The sequence below is a fragment of the Triticum urartu genome, chromosome 5 (assembly GCF_003073215.2).
Source record: "Triticum urartu cultivar G1812 chromosome 5, Tu2.1, whole genome shotgun sequence".
Taxonomy (NCBI): Eukaryota; Viridiplantae; Streptophyta; class Magnoliopsida; order Poales; family Poaceae; genus Triticum; species Triticum urartu.
In genome coordinates this window covers 60,672,839-60,691,659 of record NC_053026.1, presented here as the reverse complement: position 1 = coordinate 60,691,659, position 18,821 = coordinate 60,672,839, and the positions used below count along the sequence as shown (strand labels likewise).

The 18,821-nt window shown below is 42.9% G+C and overlaps 2 protein-coding genes across 2 annotated transcripts; one reads left to right on the top strand and one right to left on the bottom strand.

The window, feature by feature from the left end:
* The first annotated feature begins 7,993 nt into the window (after positions 1-7,993).
* LOC125555642 (phosphoribosylformylglycinamidine cyclo-ligase, chloroplastic/mitochondrial-like) lies at positions 7,994-12,171 on the top strand. The gene is made up of 8 exons (XM_048718530.1): positions 7,994-8,331; positions 10,365-10,459; positions 10,533-10,634; positions 10,740-10,799; positions 11,085-11,257; positions 11,389-11,500; positions 11,586-11,744; positions 11,842-12,171. The coding sequence occupies exons 1-8, from the start codon at positions 8,013-8,015 to the stop codon at positions 12,001-12,003; spliced, it is 1,182 nt and encodes a 393-aa protein (XP_048574487.1). The 5' UTR covers positions 7,994-8,012; the 3' UTR covers positions 12,004-12,171.
* A 455-nt stretch (positions 12,172-12,626) lies between these two features.
* Positions 12,627-16,035, bottom strand: LOC125555641 (cyclin-C1-1-like). Its single transcript, XM_048718529.1, has 8 exons — positions 16,026-16,035; positions 15,221-15,260; positions 14,573-14,617; positions 13,872-14,014; positions 13,650-13,762; positions 13,461-13,507; positions 12,786-12,933; positions 12,627-12,698 (listed from the first exon to the last, which is right to left on the bottom strand). Exons 1-8 carry the CDS (start codon positions 16,033-16,035, stop codon positions 12,627-12,629), a joined length of 618 nt encoding a protein of 205 aa, XP_048574486.1.
* Between the last annotated feature and the right edge of the window lie 2,786 nt (positions 16,036-18,821).

The window sequence follows — 18,821 nt, the reverse complement described above, 5'->3', positions numbered from 1 at the left end:
GATTGGAGTCAGGATACCTCAGACTCAGGATGCCTGAGATAACAAGGTACGACAAGAATTGACGAGAAGACCTCGTAAGATTCTCGGGAAATGAACTATGGAAGCGAGTTTCGAAACAAGAGTTCATCAGTAAACCAAGGAGAGGATGAGGAGGTGGCTGATGAACTCAGCGACAAATCATTGGGATTTCCAAAAGATGGATTTCCACAATTATGCGAACAAAGAGATAACATTTGTCAGATCAAATGATATAGTGAGGTATGCTCGAGGAAAACATACACAATTAAACATTGGTAGAAGGTGCACCCGAACTACGGTCTTAGGTAGCATAATCAATGTTAGAAGGTGATTCGATAACAAATGGCCTAAGAATGAGATGTCGACCATTAACTTCAAAGCAATAAGGTTGCTAGAAGTTTTAAAATTACTAGTCCATTTGTCGGTATTCCAGTTAGGAACAACACGGGGACCAAGACAAGAATGGTGATGGCGATAAGTATCACCTATATCAAGAATTATCAAGAGGTGGTGAAATTCTCACGACATTCTTGACATAAAGGATGATAATACTCCAAGGTAAAGGAGAACCAATGTTGGATAGCAAGGTATAACACAAAACACGAACAAGTTTGTGTTGAACGGAAGGCAATAAAGTGGTAGATGATAAAACAAATCATCGAGGGCAAGGATGGTATTTCTCATCATGAATTCAATTGATACCTTGGAAGGAGTCAATTGTTGATGATGATCACGACAAATTTTGTCGAGAGATTTCATGAGGATGTAATCGATCAGCGATGACACCAAGCCAAAGGAATGATGAAGCAAGAGGTTATTGGAACCACAGGTACGACACAAACTCGAAATCAAGCTTGTTGTTCAAGGCGAAATGGAATGATGAGGGAGATCGACGTAAGCTTAGCTCATCATCGAAAGTTGTGCTCCGGGGTTAAGGACCAGGTAGCACAGTTAAAATCGGCACGATAATGATATAGCCGAGCAGGTTAGGATTTACGTGATCGAGTTCAAATTCGTAAGTAATGAAGGTTACCAAGAGTTGTTTAATCGCGGTGTGAACTCGATTCAGTTATCGATGTCTTTGAGTGTTTATTAACTCAGAGCCCGTGAAAGAAAAAAAAATTGGAATCAGTGAGAATGTAATACTTGATGAAGAACGCATAAGAAGTTATGCAGTTCCGTGATAATCTCGAGATACCAGAGGGGGTAATACTCGACGAAAGATCAAAGTAAAGGTTAGAATGGAGTATTGATCCACAGAAGACAAGTGCTTAAACTTGCCCGAGAAATGGGATCTAAGAAGAACATATGGTCGGAACCACGCTTGCAAAGGATCAATTCACCAATACCAAAGGATATTATATTAAGGAAATAATTATTATTACAAGAAGCTTCCATGATAGGATCTACATCGTGTCCATGGGCATGAACACAAAGGTCCAAGGTCGACTCCCACTTCTCCAATGCATAACCTTTCATTCACTTCTCACTTTCGAAGAAGTTGTAGTGTTGAAATTTCATCTGGCAAAATACTAGAAGTGTATGACTCGTGAAAACTTTCGAGTTCACACGGTTTTAGAGAAGGTTGTATAGGTTCAACCCATCGGGGTTTCTTAGAAACATATACCACAAGTTTCAAGGGTAAATATCACAAGCTCGAAAGTAGAGCATGGTTAGCAAAACAGAGGATACAATTTACCAAAGGCATTATGTATCGGAGAAAGAACTCACAAGGTGATTAATTATGAAGGACATTGTCGGATAATAATCCAACAGTGGATATGGTGATCCACAATGGAGCTGATGTGAGTACCGATACCCAATCAGAGGAAGAAAGAATGCAAATGCATCGTTTTACAGAACATCTGAATAATTCAACGTTTAAATAACAAAGGAATTATGATTTTCAAATCAAGGGATCAGGAGCAAACGCTCTGATCAAGGATGGACAAGTTGAATAGACTTAGGGGTACAATCGATGGCAATCTGATTGGCCGAGGACCAGCTCACGTTTTAAATGACATCTGAGCTGGAAGGATGAATTCTATGATCTGAGTGAGGATTGCGAGAATTTGCAACATATTGAGTCAATGGACTCAAAATGATATTGACAAAGGTTGCCAATAAGATTACTATACTTATGGGATTAACCATAATGCAAGCAAGCAAGAATTTCAGGAGCAATAGGTTGCTCAGGATTTTCGGAAGACCGAATGGTATTTCGAAGGATTTTGTGAACTGCATGAATATCTGGGGATGAGCGGATACTCGATAAATGCGAGTAATTATCCGTAGTGGTATGCATGTGGCAAAGAACTGCAAGGCAGTAGACACAAAGTATTCTCGGGGTATCTTATAATAACAAGATCGACTGGGAATAAAAGTAAGCACGTCGGGTCTAAATACTTATCCATAGGGATATTTCGGTGGTAGGGAATTGCAAAAGCAATGGCATAAGGTTTCGGGAGAACATCGGAGAGTATTGTCAGAATCTTCTGTTGAAGCAGTCGATCATCTCTAATGAAGGGGCTCTTCGGCAGGAAGTGGTAACGAGAACCTAGAGTTAGATTTTAGCAAAATCATTTAACCCGAATAGAAGAGAGATCAGAGTCCCAGAGTATAGACAAGGAGTAAAAGATCCTAATACCACCCAATGGCGACGTGGGCCCGTAAGACACACAGCCATATTAGTAAAAGTTTTTCAATGACTAGACTCGACTTCGGCTAAGGAGTTGGAAAGGGGGATTCCTACAGGCAGTCGGCTCTGATACCAACTTGTGACGCCCCCGATTTAATCGTACACTAATCATACACACAAACGTGTACGATCAAGATCAGGGACTCACGGGAAGATATCACAACACAACTCTACAAATAAAATAAGCCATACAAGCATCGTATTACAAGCCAGGGGCCTCGAGGGCTCGAATACAAGACTCGATCATAGACGAGTCAGCGGAAGCAAAAATATCTGAGTACAGACATAAGTTAAACAAGTTTGCCTTAAGAAGGCTAGCACAAACTGGGATACAGATCGAAAGAGGCGCAGGCCTCCTGCCTGGGATCCTCCTAACTACTCCTGGTCGTCGTCAGCGGGCATCACGTAGTAGTAGGCACCTCCGGTGTAGTAGGGGTCGTTGTCGACGGTGGCGTCTGGCTCCTGGGCTCCAACATCTGGTTACGACAACCAGGTAGAAGGGATAGAGGGAAAGAAGGAGAAAGCAACCGTGAGTACTCATCCAAAGTACTCGCAAGCAAGAAGCTACACTACATATGCATGGGTAAATGTGTAAAGGGCCATATCGGTGGACTGAACTGCAGAAAGCCAGAATAAGAGGGGGATAACTAATCCTTTCGAAGACTACGCTTCTGGCAGCCTCCGTCTTGCAGCATGTAGAAGGGAGTAGACTGAAGTCCTCCAAGTAGCATCGCATAGCATAATCCTAACCGATGGTCCTCCCCTCGTCGCCCTGTGAGAGAGCGACCACCGGTTGTATCTGGCACTTGGAAGGGTGTGTTTTATTAAGTATCCGGTTCTAGTTGTCATAAGGTCAAGATACAACTCCAAGTCGTCCTGTTACCGAAGATCACGGCTATTCGAATAGATTAACTTCCCTGCAGGGGTGCACCACATACCCCAACACGCTCGATCCCATTTGGCCGGACACACTTTCCTGGGTCATGCCCGGCCTCGGAAGATCAACACGTCGCAGCCCCACCTAGACACAACAGAGAGGTCAGCACGCCGGTCTAAACCTAAGCGCACAGGGGTCTGGGCCCATCGCCCTTAGCACACCTGCACGTTGCGTACGCGGCCGGAAGCAGAACTAGCCCCCTTAATACAAGAGCAGGCTTACGTTCCAATCCGGCGCGCGCCACTCAGTCGCTGACGTCACGAAGGCTTCGGCTGATACCACGACGCCGGGATACCCATAACTACTCCCGCGTAGATGGTTAGTGCGTATAGACCAAATGGCCAGACTCAGATCAAATACCCAGATCTCGTTAAGCGTGTTAAGTATCCGCGAACGCCGACCAGGGCCAGGCCCACCTCTCTCCTAGGTGGTCGGAACCTGCCCTGCCGCTCCGCCTCAAAACTCCACTCGCGGGTGCTCCTCAAGCCGACCCGTCTTTAGTCACCACATGTATCATGTATAAAGTATATAGTATATACCCGTGATCAACTCCCGAGTGATCACGGCCCGATAGTATAGCATGGCAGACAGACAAGGATGTAGGGCCACTGATGATAAACTAGCATCCTATACTAAGCATTAGGATTGCAGGTAAAGGTAACAACAGTAGTAGCAAGGACAGGCTATGCATCAGTATAGGATTTACGGGAAGCAGTAACATGCTACGCTACTCTAATGCAAGCAGTATAGAGAAGAGTAGGCGATATCTGGTGATCAAAGGGGGGGCTTGCCTGGTTGCTTCGGCAAGAGAGAGTGGTCGTCAACACCGTAGTCGTACTGGGTAGCAGCGGCGTCGGTCTCGGTGTCTAGCGAGAGAAGAGGGGGAAGAAACAATAAATACAATGCAAACAAAAGCATGACGATGCATGACATGACAAGTATCGGTGCTAGGGGTGCCCTATCGCGGTATGAGGTGATACCGGTGAAGGGGGGGAACATCCGGGAAATTATCCCCGGTGTTTCGCGTTTTCGGGCGGAGGAGCCGGATGGGGAAAGTTGCGTGTTCGCTATGCTAGGGATGCGTGGCGGACGAACGGGCTGCGTATCCGAGTTCGTCTCGACGTTCTGAGCAATTTTCATGTTGAAAATATTTTAATCCGAGTTACAGATTAAAAGATATGATTTTCTAAAGATTTTATTAATTTCTGGAATTTAATTAATTATTTAAATTAATTCGAAAAACAGATTAATGACATCAGCATGATGTCATGCTGACATCAGCAGTCAACTCTGTTGACTTGGTCAACCTGACCAGTGGGTCCAGTGGGACCCACCTGTCATACACTGTTTATGTTAATTAGGGTTTAATTAACCTAACTAATTGATTAGATTAATTAACAGTAGTTAATTAGGTTAATTAATCATTTGGTTAATTAACCTTAATTAGTTAATTTAATCAGAATTAAATAAGTTAACTAATTAGTTAATTAATTAATTAATAAATTTTATCATTAATTATTTATTTATTTAGGTATTTTTTTTTAATTCCTTTGTTTTTTTTTAATTTGTTCTGGAGGCGGGGCCCTCCATGTCAGTGGCCCAAAGGGCCACAACGATTCGGGCGCGCGGGTTACGGGCGCAGGCACCCAGCCCGATTGGCAAATGCCCAGATGGGCAGGGGGCGCCGGCCACGGGCACGGCAAGCCCGGCCGCCTGGGACGACAGCGGCAGCGGCGAGGCCACGTCTGGGTGGCGCCGGGGCAGGGAACGAAGGCGCGGCGCGGCAAATGGCGGGACGGCGAGCGGCGGCGGACGCAGCAGCGATCGGGGCGAGGGGAGCATCGCGAGCAAGGGGGCGGACTCGCGCAAGCCGCGGACGGCGCGGGCGACCGGTGGGCGAGCACGGCGCACGCGGAGCTTCAGCACGGGGCAGCGGCGAGTGGGCACATGCATAGGGCACGGCCGGGCGTGAGGAGCGGGTCGAGCAGGCGGGTGCGGCCTTGCGTGCGCAGTCGACGCCGGCAGCGCACAGGGGCGGGGCTTGGCGGCGCGGTGGCCGGAACGGGCAACGGGGACGGGGAGAGAGGGGGGGTGCTCACGGAAGGTGCAGGGAACGGGGCAGCGGTCTCGAGCTCGAGGAGGAGGACGAGGAAGGGGGCGGCGTTCGGGTCGCCGGCGACGAGTGCGGCGGGGCGACGGGGTCGAGGGCGCAGCGCCGGGGTGGCGGCCTCGGCTCGGGACGAGGAGGAGGTGAGGAGGCGAGACGACGGCGTAGAGGAGGCAGGCCGGGGAGGGAGGAAGCAGTCCGGCGGGGGGCTCCGGGCGTGGAATCCGGGTGGCGGCGGCGAACGCCCCCGATCCGATCTGGATCGGGGAGGGGGCAGGGGGGAGTGGAGCGAGTGGGGGGGGAGTGGGGCGGCTGGGGGCGACGGGGTGGGGTTAGGGTTTCGGGGGGGTAGGGTTATGGGGGAGTGGGGGCCGGTCTGGGCCAGTGGGCTGGTCCAGTTGGGCCACGGCCCAGGGAGAGGGTTCTTTCACTTTTTTTTTTGTTAGCTTTAGGTTTTAGCTTTTCTGTTTTGTATTTTCTTTTTTTTTCTTTTTTTTCTTTTCCTTTCTGTTTTAATTCAATTTAAAATATTTATGCATTTTATAAAACTGTATCTTCTACACCATAATTATCTATGTAATATTTAGTGCAAACCGAACATTTTTATTTTAATGTTTGAAAACTTTTATTGTTTTCCTGTAATTAAATTTTGAATTTGTTTCGGTTTTGAATTATCTAGGGTTTATCAACAGTAACCGAGGTGACGTGGCATCATTTCCGGAGGGTTACTGTAGCTTAACTACCGGGGCGTTACACTTTCTCTCTGTCTTTGATCTTCAATACAATGTTCTCTTCGGAGATCGATTCGATGTAATCTTTTGCGGTGCACTTGTTGCGATCCGAGGAATTGTGGGTTTATGGTCAGATTATTCATTGAAAGTAATTGAGTCTTGTTTGTACTGTTTTATGTGTGATTGTTATAGCTTTGTATTTCTTTCTGATCTATCCATTGTTTGGCCAACTAGATTGATTTATCTTCAGCGGGAGATAGGAGCTTTGTAGTAGGTTCAATCTTGTGGTGTCCTCACTCTGTGACAGGAGTGGTAGTGAGGCACTTATTTGTACTGTTGCTACTAAGGGTAAAACGACAGGGTTTAATAATATTGCTTGGTTTGATTTTATCTACATTATGTCATCTTACTTCATGCACTACTCTATTTGTCATGAACTTAATAGCTAGAGAGGCAAGCATAGAAGCGCTCTCAAAAAGTGGAGTAATAGTAGTAGGCCTCAGTAAGTTTAACGGTCTACTTGTCATGGGCGTAATGTCTATGTACTGATCATTGCCATGAATATCATCATAACTATGCACTTTTCTATCAATTGCCGAACAACAATTTGTGTACCAGCAGTTTGCTATGTTCGTGAGTGAGATGCCTCTTGTGAAAACTATGGCTCCGAGTTATATTTAAATCATATTACTAAAACCCTATTTAAATCATAGGAAGTCGTGAGGATGATGTCAGGATGAGGTTTGGTCGAGAGTAGAGACGGGCTAGGGTATATGTGGGATCGGACAGGGCCATTCTGGGCCGGTCTAACATCGCCTGAATTCCAGCTTCATCTCGGCTTTGACATCTTAGGATCACCCCTGGATAATACTAGAAGTTCAAGGTAATCACTATAAAAGGCCGACCTCACAAAAGGTCTCTTCAGGCACGCTCCCCTCATTCTAAGTGTCGCATTTTCCTTCTGCATATCATGCAGGTTGCATCTCTTTTCGCCACTTGCCGCAAGGGGAATCAGTGGGGATGAGGATGAGAGAGGGGGACAACATGAGATGGTAGGAGTTTACAACTTTTGCTCTTGGTAGAGAAACAAATATTAAAAGTCCAAATTACGAACTCGTTCAGACAGTTGTGTTTCTCTCATCGAGATTTTAAAAACTAGATCGCATGTTAATAGATTTTGAACAACATTTTTCATACTTCCAAAATTAGCACGGTTCTACTTTGTACTATTTTGGTTTCAGTGTACTTGTACTTCATGTTAGTATGTCCGCGCTGCATTCAGAATTACACGCGTGAAGAGTACGACGGCGCTGCATTTGAGAGAGTATGCGTGAGGCAGCCACGACTCCAACGAAGGGCCGCTGCACATTCTGGCTGCTTGGGCCTCGCAGCCTACTCTTTCAAAAAAAAACTGTCATCAAATTTGGCTGGAAAAAAAAAGTAAGTCGTCCAGTTTATATTCTCTCGGGCCTATAATCCGATTGCGCCTAGCCAAGCCCTAACCTAAATCGTCCCATCATCATGACAGCCGACCGCGTCCTCCACCTCCTTCGCGCGCCGGCGGCTTCCCCGGCGGCAGCTCACGGCCGGGGCCCTCCCCGGCCGCAGCGCGTCGGCCTCCCACCGGTAAAGCGGCGCGTCGGCGTGGCCTGCTCCAGCTCCACCGAGGAGGACAGCATGACTTACAAGGGCGCCGGTGTGGCCTGCTCCAGCTCCACCGAGGAGGACGGCATGACTTACAAGGGCGCCGGCGTGGACATCGACGCTGGCTCCGAGCTCGTGCGCCGCATCCGCAAGATGGCCCCCTGGATAGGCGGCTTCGGCGGCATCCTCCCCCACAGTATTATTCACTTCATCTCTTATGCTGCCTTCACTTCATATGTCTTGTCCAAATTAGTTAGACCACGATGCATGTACTGCGACTCATGGAGTTCCTAGTGTCAGGTCGGCCAGCACCAGTAGCTTGGGTAAGTAAATGATGTATGGTCACGTCCTTTTGGTCCTCTGTTTTTTGCTAATAAAAGGAATGAGGAAACAGAAAAGGCTGTAGGCGAGTTAGCAGCGCAAAAAGTCTAAGTGCGTCTCTGAATTTCCATCAGAGTTCGTGTGCGTTAATTTGCAGAGCTGTTTCGTTCAGTTCCGTGAGGTCTTGACTCTTTGTTGCTCCGCCATTCAGCTCAAGCGTGGCGCCTTGCACAAGTAAGCCACGCAAGGATGTATCAGTGGCAAAGACGGGGACTCGATGGAGGCATTTGTCGAGGAGAGTGTCGATGCCGAAGCAGATGTTGTCGAAGTCGTCGTAAACGATGAGCCACACAGGGTTTTCCAAGTCCAAGGACGTGGCCGGGAGGAAGTTTCGCATTCGTGTTCCAGCCACTGAGCGTGCATAGAAGAGTACCATCACAAACTTTGTGTCACGTTGGAGAGATTAGTAGAGGAGGCCCGGGACATGTGTGGTGTGCGTGGAGCGGCGAAAGGAGTGCCTGCAAGCCATGATAGCAACACAAAAAAGGTGTAGTCACTAGTCAGGGATGAGGCGATGATACCGGCGATTAAGTTGTAGTGCACACAGAAGAACGTTTAGTCAGCGGAACCAATAACATCCTAAAGTGGCAATGCAAATTGCATGTAGAAACATGCCGGCTGTACACGAAGTAGGTGAGGAAGAACCTGATACACTCCAACAGCATGATGAAGATCATGCGCAGACGGTGTGGACACCACACTTAGGGAGGCGCCACAATGGTATAGAAGGATGCCTTCGCGTGCGGGGAGAACAAAGATGACCGCGTGTAATGACATTATGGCCCGAGGGAGCGACCTAGGTCACGAGTCGGTTCAATGGAAGGAGATGCCTCTGGCGACGTATGCGCTTAGAAATATACTTTGACAACGGGTACCGAGGACCAAGACCGTCAAAGTTGCAGCCCATGGGAAACACATCAGCAGCCCAATGCTCGATTAGTATTGATGCGTGTGTGCTCACACACGTTTGGTTGATTGCAATGCGTGTGTTCGGTTGATTAGATCGAGGTGCACACGGTGTAGACCATGTTGAGTTGATGATGGCTGCTATTGCGGATGATGCCGCTCACATGGGAGTCACGACAATGTAGTCGAAGCTGTCACGATCGGTGGTGGCGACGATGGACCTGTGATGCACAAGGCGCAAACGAAAGAAGCCAACTACAACGCATGAAGACATCCCTTTTGTGACACATCCGAACTTGACACATAGTTCGTGACGAGGAGCCGACTGGTGTCCAGTCGACGCCGATGTGCAAGTACAGGCATGAGGCCAGTGGGCCATGGGCGACACAAACCATTTTATGTTCGATGAACCAAAAAAGAAAGACACCAGTCAAATGACCCACGGAGAGAACCACTGATGAAACGATAGGAAAAAGACTTTCAGGGAGTAGCATGGAGATCGATCTCCCCGGAGTGGCGTGATGCGGAAGTTGTGTTGGATCTAGGTTAAGATATTGCGATGTCATGATAGAGGATGAGAATTGAGACAATGCAATTTGTTTCGTATATTGAACCTTTTGGACGAGTATATGTAGAGGTCCTTAAGACTAAGAGGATAAAAAGGCCACTAACTATAATATGCAAACAATTCCTATCTAATTCCATGTTATCTCTAACTATCGAATATACCAAATGTAACTCTAACAGATATGTGGTTAGCGTGCAAAGAGAGCATTGATGTGTTGATTGTAGTTGTGATATGATGCTTCATTGGCCCTTTTTCTTAGAAGTGCATGATCCACTTGCTGGGTCAGACCCTGTATTTCTTGTTTACTCAGGTTGGGCACATGAATGTAATGCCATATTCATAATATTTCTGTTTCCTGTGGTTGGACTGAACAGAGGATGAATACCTTGTATTTAGCGTTGATGGTGTTGGGACAAAGCTGAAGCTTGCATTTGAAACTGGTATTCATGATACAATTGGGATTGACCTGGTATGTGATCAATTGCTATCACATCTATCATGTCAAGTGAATCAATCCCTATATTTTTTGTTCATCATTGCAGGTAGCTATGAGTGTTAATGATATCCTAACATCAGGCGCAAAACCATTGGTCTTCTCAGATTACTATGCTACGGGCAAGCTTGATGTCGATCTTGCAGAGAAGGTAATGTCGGTGTTGTTGTTCACTTAACGCAACATTTGTTTCATATTGTAATCTTGTCTTCCGCTCGTGAAGTCGTGTCTAATTATAAATGAATTGTATATATAGGTTATTAAGGGAATATTGGATGGATGCGAACAATCAGGCTGTAATCTGATAGGAGGAGAGGTGAGACCTCCTGAGATAAGTTTTTCTCCATAATGATTTCGTCGAGTCATGTGAATTATCTCTCATATATGAACATCAGTATAATTGCAACGATTGTACTGAGTACTTTTTATCTTTCTTGCATGGACATATTTTTAACTGAAAATACCGTGATACTTCTTGCCATTATTCATTTCATTGTAAAATTGTATTTACTCTCCATAAACATTCCATATGGACCATGCCTTTTTTGTATAATAAAATATTATAATAAGACATTCCCAATTAATTAATTGGTAGTGACAGACAGCAGAGATGCCTGGTTTCTACGGGGAAGGTGAATATGATCTAGGTGGTTTTGCCATGGGTGTTGTGGACAAGGATAAGCTCATCGACGGTAAAAATATCGTGGAGGGAGATATCCTCATTGGTCTTCCTTCAAATGGGGTTCATTCAAATGGGTTCTCTCTCGTTAGAAGGTATATCACACTTATCTAGTTCAATGTTTCTCAAATTCAGATAGATCATTCATAGTTCAAATTTTATTGTTTTTATTATTTTTCTGGAATTTTGTATGGTTAATAATAGCTAAAAAGATTCTTTTTTCTAGAGTATTGGACAAAAGTGGACTCTCCTTGACTGATCAGTTCCCAGGAAACGATGGCAAAACAACTACCGTCGGTGAAACTCTCATGACACCGACTACAATCTATGTTAAGCAGGTTAGTCTTTATCAATGAATGACCCGTATTTCCATGGTTTTATTTTTAAACCGAAAGTTTAACTCAATAATGTTGGATGAAAAAGGTACTTGAGATCATAAGCAAGGGTGGTGTGAAAGGACTAGCCCATATCACTGGTGGTGGCTTCACTGATAACATCCCGAGAGTATTTCCTTCTGGACTCGGGGCCAAAATCTTCACTGGATTGTGGGAAGTGCCACCTGTGTTCAAGTGGCTTCAACATGTAAATATCTAACAAACAATCTTGGCTTGAACATTCTCAGTCAATATATTCATTGCCACTGTACTCAGTTATTGGATTATTTGGTAAACGTTTATAGGTTGGAAAAATTGAAGATGCCGAGATGATGCGGACGTTCAACATGGGCGTCGGGATGGTCCTTGTAGTAAGCAAGGAGGCAGCTGACAGGATTATCGAGGAATCAAGCCCTGCTTATCGCATTGGAGAGGTGATCCAGGGCAAGGGTGTTCACTACGTCTGATGCCTTGTGATAAGCTTTCAGCTCAAATTTGGAGTGATTTGAGATTTGTTTTGTCGTGTGGGCAAAGCAGCCGAATTTTTGTAACTCCTTTATCTTAGGCATGCTTCGAGTGTTAATGGAGAAGTTGAGAATATTTTCGTACTTTTGTATCAACATCTTTAGTCTTTACATCTTCGTACTAGAGACCGTGTCTGCTTGTCATGGTTTTAGGTCTGTTCTTTTCAAGTGCTCCGCCTGGTATTCCACAATTTTAATCAGCTCGACAGCTACCGCATTCTATAGATGAATGAATGAAAGACCTCAAAGAACAACTCAACAAGCAGGAAACTGAAACTGTTCCGCGTCTTGGGTATTTTAAGATACAGAAGCTGCAAATACCAAGTGTTACAGACTGTTATAAGCACATAAACTAGGCTACTTCTACCATGGGGGTCACCATCATGAAAATAACTTGCGCCTATCTTGAGTCAATGCCCTCCAAGTGCATCAGGACATTCCCTATGCATACACACACTCCAGTCAAAGAAGCGTCATGTGGTTAAGCAGTCAGACTAAAATCAGTTCTAAATCTGATTTCAGGCCTTTGATGGCAGCTTGTTCATCAGAGGAATTATCTTGTCCTCCTAGAGGCCCCTATTAGGATCAATCTTGTAGGTGTCGTACAAGTCCAAGATTTCCATAGAAATATTCTTAAGCTGAGATTTGCAAACGAGTGCAAGTGGATAAATACGACGACAGACCAAAATCATCAATGATTGAAAACATACCAATGAAACACTTACAATGTTCATGTCAACATGGAGTTCTTCAAACCAGGAAGTCGTGTCCTTACCTTTAAGAACACTTGCAATGTATATGCAGGCCAATGCACTCATATATGGAGGATATATGAGAATAAGATCCATCTTGTAAGTATCATTGACAAGGCCCCTGTAAGTAACAGTGTCTACTCAGCATAGAGATATAGCCAGTTGTACACCCATAAATCATCTAAAAAGGTATTTCGCTCAAAATTGTCGTCCATGTGATGATCCTTCATAAAAAAGATACCTATCTCATCATATTGTACTATACTAAAGTGAAAAGGAAAAGTCAATAGAGGTATTTGTGTATCCCTGCAATCCTGCATTCCTACAAAGGATATTCAATTATGATGATACCAACTGTAAACACTCTTTACTTAAGTGAAATATATGCACAGAGAAATTTTAAAAGAGTCTGGCTCCGAGACTAAAATCAGTCTTGTCAGAAAATGCTTCAAAAAGAAAGGCTAACTTAACCACCAAATATTACCAAAACGAATCAAGCAACTTTCTTGTATATGAAATACAAGCAGCTTCCATTCACAAAAAGAAAAAAACAGTACGCCATGACGGTAATTATAAGAAAGCCCAACAAGTTCCATTGCATCCAGTTCTCAACTTGACACAGCATTGTATTCAAGAACTGGTGCTTACCAGGCGAATTGTGTCAGATCTGTTATGCCAGCATCCTGCAATAACCTGTAAAATAGCACATCTCTCAATGCCATTGTAGAATCTATTGAAGGGGAGTTAATTTCAAAAGCTCAGAGCTCCAGAAGATATAAAATGCTATCTCAGTGGAAGATGCCATTTCTATTCAGATGATAGGGGAAGCAAAGTCAGTAAAAGAGGACAGTATGGGTGCAAAACAACCAAATAATAGTTGAGTGCTTCCAGGAGCTTCATTTCCATTTCAAGAATATATTTGAATTCAAATCTGTACTTGTCATCAGAACCTACATTTTGGGGGACAAAAATACATGGTTGCAGGTTGTGCAACTCTTCCAGCCTTCCAGGTAAACATTGGTCTATCTGAATGATCAAGAGGCTTACCAGTTACCACACACATCATCTTGATGTAAAATACGAGATGCCTTGTTTGCACTGTGCTTTCCTCCACCTTTGATGCCAAATACAAACAAGCTGGTGCTACCAAACAAGGATCATACTCCGCCATGCTCTTTCGGCAAATAGATTCAGACATAGTTCTGAATACTTAAGTTTCATTAAGAAAACTTCTTAAATGTTCAAAGAGTTATAGAAATAACCATTAAAATATGAACCTTCATGTCCAATTTGTGTTCACGGAAAGTATAGAAACATGAGTTTGGCGCTTGAAGTATAATAGTTGTTAATCGAATTTCAAAGATTTCCGGTTAAAGCACCATCGTACTAATTCTGCTTGAAGCAACTTGATGAGAACCTCACATCTACAGTCCCCCATGTTATGAATGAAGCAGAGTGAATTATAGAGTTCCAGGTGAAGCACACAAGTTCGTGTAGACACAAATGTACAATCAATCACAGTACATGATTCTTACTTCCTGTACTTGACTATCTTACATCATAAGGATATGCTTCCTACTTTCTCAGTGGCACAACTTACAATCTAAAATATAATGCTGTGTCTTCATTTCTCTGACTAGTAAAAAAATAGTCAAATCCATATCTGACTAGTAAAAAAATAGTCATATCCAGACAACGACATTAGAGGCCAGAGGGGCACTCTTCTAACCGACGTGTCCTTACTAAATAGAGAATCATACCTTGTACAGACACACCTGAAGTATGTGATTGCAGTAACTATGACTCTGAAATAGTAATCATGAGTTAATGCCAGATTGGTATGGTGGAAGGTGGAAAAGTAAGCCATCTAGCAGCAGACATTAACTAAATAGTACTCCCTCCGTCCCAAAATAAGTGTTTCAACTTTAGTACAACTTTGTACTAAAGTTGAGACACTTATATTGGGACGGAGGGAGTATTAATTACAAGTTAGTCTTACAATAAAAACTGCAACAACATTATGATTAATAAGGAATACAGATAAATGAGATTGGAATAGTACTGGTATTTTTTACTTTTCCCTTGAAAGCAGTTAGCTTTGGTATCACTATATTAGTGTTGAAGTTCAAGCAAACTCCACAAAAATGTTTCTAGAAAGAATTGTCTGAGGAAAAGAATAAATACCACCAAACATTTGCATGAGTTTCAGGTAATAAACCTCCAATATGTATAACTTCTTTAGATACAAAGGTAGCCACTTAAAAAGAACATATATGACTGCAGAAGGAAAGCTTGCTAACTACAGCCTAAAAGCAAAGCACAAGTTTATTTGATCACTGACGTATAAAGATATCATACACAGATAAAAACAAAGGTACAGGTCAGGAAATTGAAACAAGGTCTCTTACCTTTGTCTAACTTTCACCTGCTGGGCCAACCGCCATATATCTGAAATCATCAAACGCTTTACTCTGTACGGAGGAGAACTAATGCAGAAAGCATATCTATAAATTGTAAGGTACTGTCATGTGCCCATCACGGTTCGAGCAGGTAGCAATTTGTTTGATTAGTTTTTTAGTTTGTTGGATTTTCATGATTTAGAGATAAGATCTTGAAGCAAGGTTACATAATGCTCTTAGGGATTCCTGTTAGCTGTGTTATATTATGCTCCTAGGGCTAGGTCACCTATATATGTGAATTGCCACGTGATTAACTGAAGTAATCAAGAGGCAAAGAAAGAATAAGTTCATCCCTATCTCTGTTATCTTCTCGCACAAAACAAAGCCCCGAGGCCCGTTACTCCCGGGCCCAGACATCATCGCGGCTGTACTTACCCAGTCACAGATATTATGAGTGCCACAATTGGAGTGCAATGAATCGAGTGCATGAAGTCAAATTTAGTATCGACACCGACACTAGATTGCTACTTCTTCTTTCCATGTATGCTAGATTGCTACTCATGTAACAAGGACTGTGTCGGTTAACAAAAATAAGCAATGCACCGCTTGCGTCACCAAAAACTTCTCTAGCAGAAACGGTATAAGCTTGCATCTCCATTTAGTAGAAAGAACAATCGAGTAGCATATTTTCAACTTGTTTTAGCAGAAATGGTAGCTAATTGTTCAGCGTTTGTGTTAAGAGTCAATTATACGCTACAAAGGTGCATGGCGCGAGCAGTGGCCAGTTGGTTAGAGCACACGCCTGTGAGCTCACGAAAGGACATCTGAATCTTGACAAGGGGGAACTCCACCGGCGTGATGCTCCGCTCCCGGTCCGCCGCCGGCACCACGTCCACCTCTTCCGGGTCAAGCAGCTCTGCAGCTGCTTGCTGCTCGCACGGCATCATCGCGCAAACTCGCCCCGATTAGCAACTCGAGTTCACGAAACGGCGATACTCTAAATCTGATCGAGGTCGGGTGGGTGCCGGCGGCTTACCTAACGGGCCGGCGCATTTTAGCGCATAGTTCACGTTGTAATAGCACACGCGATCTACTTGAGGGAAAACACCAGTTTTTTTTTCTTTTTTCTCCTCCTTTTTGGGTTTTTTTGTTTGTTTCTGTATTTCTTCTCTGGCTTTTTTCGTTTTGTATTTTTTTTCTCAGGGTTTTCTCGTTTCTTCAGATTTTTTTTATTTTCTCCATTTTTTGTTTTTCTTTTTTTATGTTTCTTTTCGTTTTCATTCTACATGTTCGTATATGTCAAAAACATTTTTTAATAACTGATCAAAAAATTTTGTATACACGTTCAACATTGTCCGAACGCTTATTCAATATTTTTTCAAATACTTGTTCAATATTTTAATACTTATTCAACATTCTTCAAATACTTGTTCAATATTTTAATACTTATTCAACATTCTTCAAATACTTGTTCAATATTTTAATACTTATTCAACATTTTTGAAATACTTGTTCAGCATTTTTCAAATACTTGTTCAACATTTTTAATAGTTATTCAAAAAAGTTCAAATACTTGTTCAACATTTTTATTATTTATTCAACATTTTTTCAAATACTTATTCAACATTTTTCGAAAAGTCGTTTAACATTTATAAATAACTATTCAACATTTTTAAAATACTTGTTCAACATTTTTAATACTTATTTGAATTTTTCAAATACTTCTTGAGCATTTTTCAAATACTAGTTCAACATTTTTCAGAGACTCATTCAACATTTATTAATAATTATTCAACATTTTTCAAATAGTTGTTCAATATTTTTAATACTTATTCAAATTTTTTCTGTTAACTGTTCAACATTTTTCAAATACTAGTTCAACATTTTTCAAATACTTGTTCAACATTTATTAAAATATGTTTTTAAACAGTGTTGTGTGTGTGTGTATAATATTTTAAAACAGAAATAAAAGTACAAAAATAAAGCAAAAAAAACAAGAACAGAAAATAGGTAAAAAAAAAGCAGGCATTTGCCTCCCGCGTTGCTGGGCCGGCCCATCTGGGGCTCCCCATGACGCTAGGCCCATCTGCTCGCTTAAAGCAAGAAATAGGGGTGCCCAGACGGAGAGGAGGTCAGGGCAGCGAGACCTCCTAGCTGACGCTCGCTAGCGTCAAACCAACGAGCTTCCGCGCAGGAAGCGCTATCTGAATGGGCCGGCCCATTCGGGGAGTCACAACAAGCCGTCGTTAAAAAAGCAAACAACGATGTTTAATCGATGAATCGAACTCGCAATCACATAATCGAGAGTTAATGTTCTCTACCACTCGACCTGCTGAAGATTGATGATTACTTAGCCGAGCGAATATTTAAGAACTAAATGCAGCGACAGATCAATTTTTTTGAAGAAAATCTTCCATTAAACATTTTTTTGATATACGATGAATAACTTTTAAATACACAGTGAACATTTTTGTTATCTAAGATAAACAATTTTTAAATACATATTGAACATTCTTGTGATATAGGCTGAACAACTTTTAAGTACACAATGAACATTTTTTAAAATACGTTGAACATTTTCTTCATATATGCTGAACATTTTGGTAATGTACGTTGAACATTTCTCTAAATACACGATCGACATTTTTATAATGCATAATGAACTTTTTCATAAAAACAATGAACATTTTTCTAAATATACAATGAACATTTTTATAATACATGGTGAACTTTTATATAGCATACAAAAAAGAGAAGAAAAAAAAGATAAAGGAAGAAGATAAATAGAATAGAAAATAAACAAAAAATGAAGGAAAAAGAAATCAGAACAGAAAACAAGAAAACAACAACTGAAAAACCGAACAAAACATTGAAAAACCATAAGCAGAAAACCATCGAAGAAGAACGAAAAAACCTACAGGAAACAGCGAGGAGGAGGCAGCAGCGAACGAAAAAGCCATCAATCCCATGACTGGGCCGGGCCAACCGCAGGCACGCCTCAGCGAAGGCACGACCTTTTGACGCTAACGAGCGTCAAATAGGATCTGCCCAGGGCAGCCTGGCGCCGCCCGCAACGCGCAGGCAAGCCTGTTCCACATGTTGCATTGGAACAGCCCGGATCGGCAGCCCGGCCAATGTGCCAGGCCCAATATGTCAGAGAAAACAATCCATGTATCCTATTGCTTATGAGATGGAGGCAAATATTAACTAATCAAAAGCGCTCCTTCGGGAGCCTCCCCAAGGATCATTTGGGGTGGGCTGAGAGCGCATCACTTGGCGCGCACTCGCACGCTCTCAGCCGCCGCCGTGTGTCATTCTCTAGGCGCTCCCTCCTGATTTTTTATTTTATTTTTCTACAAGTGTTTTAAGCTTTTAGATGATTTTTTTTGGTTTTTTTTATTTTTGGTTTTTCCCCAACTTTTCTTTGGTTTTGGACAAAGAAAAAATCGGAAAAAATGTGTTTTCTTTTTTTCTTCCGTGAGAGGCATGGTTGTGGCTCTCGCAAAAGAGAAAAAATGTGTTTTGTTTTTTCCTATGACAAGAGGAACGGATTTACTTCTTGCACAGGCACATATTTGCTTTTGCAAGAGGCACGGATTTGTTTTCACGA